The sequence below is a fragment of the Naumovozyma dairenensis genome, chromosome 6 (assembly GCF_000227115.2).
Source record: "Naumovozyma dairenensis CBS 421 chromosome 6, complete genome".
Taxonomy (NCBI): Eukaryota; Fungi; Ascomycota; class Saccharomycetes; order Saccharomycetales; family Saccharomycetaceae; genus Naumovozyma; species Naumovozyma dairenensis.
The window spans coordinates 215,377-217,228 of record NC_016484.1 but is presented as its reverse complement, the minus strand read 5'-3'; the positions used below and the strand labels follow the sequence as shown (position 1 = coordinate 217,228).

The following is a 1,852-nucleotide window of genomic DNA, read 5'->3' as shown; positions in this document are numbered from 1 at the left end:
TAGTTACGTATAGGTATAGAAATAGTTACGATCCAACGATTTCTACATTATCATCCATACTATCATTAACGCCGTCAGGCAATGACATAAGACAGCGCAATGATAATCATGTTAGAGATAATTATCCTGACGATATATTTAATGATACGACAAGTGCAGGTAGTGCGGAGACTGAATTGACGAGAAACTTTATATACCATTATCCTTCTTCGTAATAACATAATTTTTTAATAATAATATTCAGAATGATAATACGCATGTGAAACTCTTTAAAGTTGATACGCAGGGATATTCAAAGCGACTTTGTTTAGACGCAGTGCTTTTAGAAGCCCAGAAGTCTGATCAGTTGCCTGAGGGTTATCAATACTGTTATTCTTTTTCTTTGTGAATAGTGATTGATGGTTAGTTTTTGTATCCTCTAAGTAGTTCCATACTTAATAATTAATATGTTCAATCTGTTGATCCATCGGCCATTATTTTATATCTATCGTCCTACTGGAATCTAATATCCGTCTGTATTTTTCATCGTCCATATGTGTATGTTCGTTCGAACTTCGCTCGACGTTATGACACATTCTAACCCATTCTCTCACACAGTGTATCTTGAGTAAGTTCTTAAAAAAAAATGTGTCCGACTAAAGAAATTCAAAGATGGGTAAAATGTAAGTCCCAGGTCTTCTCTTGAATTATACGAGAGTTATAGATCTTATTATAATGATAATTTTCTAAAGGAAAGTTCGAAGTGGAGGGCAACTTAGTGTTGAGTAAAAGTGGTTGCCAAACTGTCAAATTCCATCAAATCACAGTTTAATTAAGATTCTCGACAATAAACTTGTGTCTCCCGAACGATGTCACCTCTACAGTACTCAGAAAGATACAATAGCATGTTATATGTCTATTAGTGATTCTACTGGGTTAGCCGGAATCCACCAAGATCCAGTTAACAAAAGGTAAGTTTTTGTTTACTTTTCATTTTCTCGCATACCTACAAGTGATTTTTTAATCATCTAACTTATTATATATTTGTTAATTGAAAAGTAAACAACTTTCTATTATAAAGTGTCAATTCAACTGAAATGACCTATAAATAACCGACAATCCGTCCAAAAATTAGTTTTCTCAAGTAATAGAGAGTGGAAACGCATAACTTCCATGTGGATGAGAACTGTCAGACGTCACAAGGGCCGTTTATATACGGATGAGCTATCTTATTATTGATATGGTATGATATTAACGCAATATATTATAACTGACAATTTTGGCAACTCAACAATTTACAAAGGCTCAATCTCAAATTCTTTTCTTCTTTATATCCATTTTTTAAAGATTCATGTACACTTTTTTGGTATCACAGTCCAACGTGCCATTCGGGACTACCAATTAATTAATACTGTACGTGCGAAAAAGAAAACCAGAAAAATGTTTGAGATATCTATTCCCCATCCATGTTTAACTCCTTCTAACATCATATTATTACAATTATGGGGTTTGCAAGTGCGTGCTATATTATTTTGTTAGGTTGTCAATAACAATTCTATGTACGAGTAACTAAAATTGTTTATGATATAATAATTATACGGATTACATAAAGTGAAGAAACATCAAGTTCAACTCACTGTAGGGTTCCTAAAGCCTAATTAATCTAACGTTCTTACTATTACGTACGTAGAGCACTATGTCTTATTTTTCTGTATTCCCTTTAATGAAAAGAATTCTTTCATGATAGGCTTTTGTTTTGTTTGAATAAAAAAGAAAAAAAATATGCGCAAGCCGGGAATCGAACCCGGGGCCCAACGATGGCAACGTTGGATTTTACCACTAAACCACCTGCGCTTGTTTTATTGATTATTTT

General features: G+C 33.4%; 1 protein-coding gene and 1 non-coding gene across 2 annotated transcripts in view; one reads left to right on the top strand and one right to left on the bottom strand.

Annotated features, from left to right (window-relative positions):
* DFG16 (Dfg16p) overlaps nucleotides 1–215 on the top strand; it is a gene marked incomplete at both ends in the record, with an annotated part of 2,034 nt that extends 1,819 nt beyond the window's left edge. Inside the window, one exon of the mRNA XM_003670603.1 lies at nucleotides 1–215. This exon is cut by the window's left edge and continues 1,819 nt beyond it. Coding sequence (XP_003670651.1) covers nucleotides 1–215 — 215 coding nt within the window.
* Nucleotides 216–1,762: 1,547 nt separating this feature from the next.
* Nucleotides 1,763–1,833, bottom strand: NDAI0Ftrna1G. The gene has a single exon. It is a non-coding gene; the product is annotated as a tRNA-Gly (tRNA).
* Nucleotides 1,834–1,852: the final 19 nt, after the last annotated feature.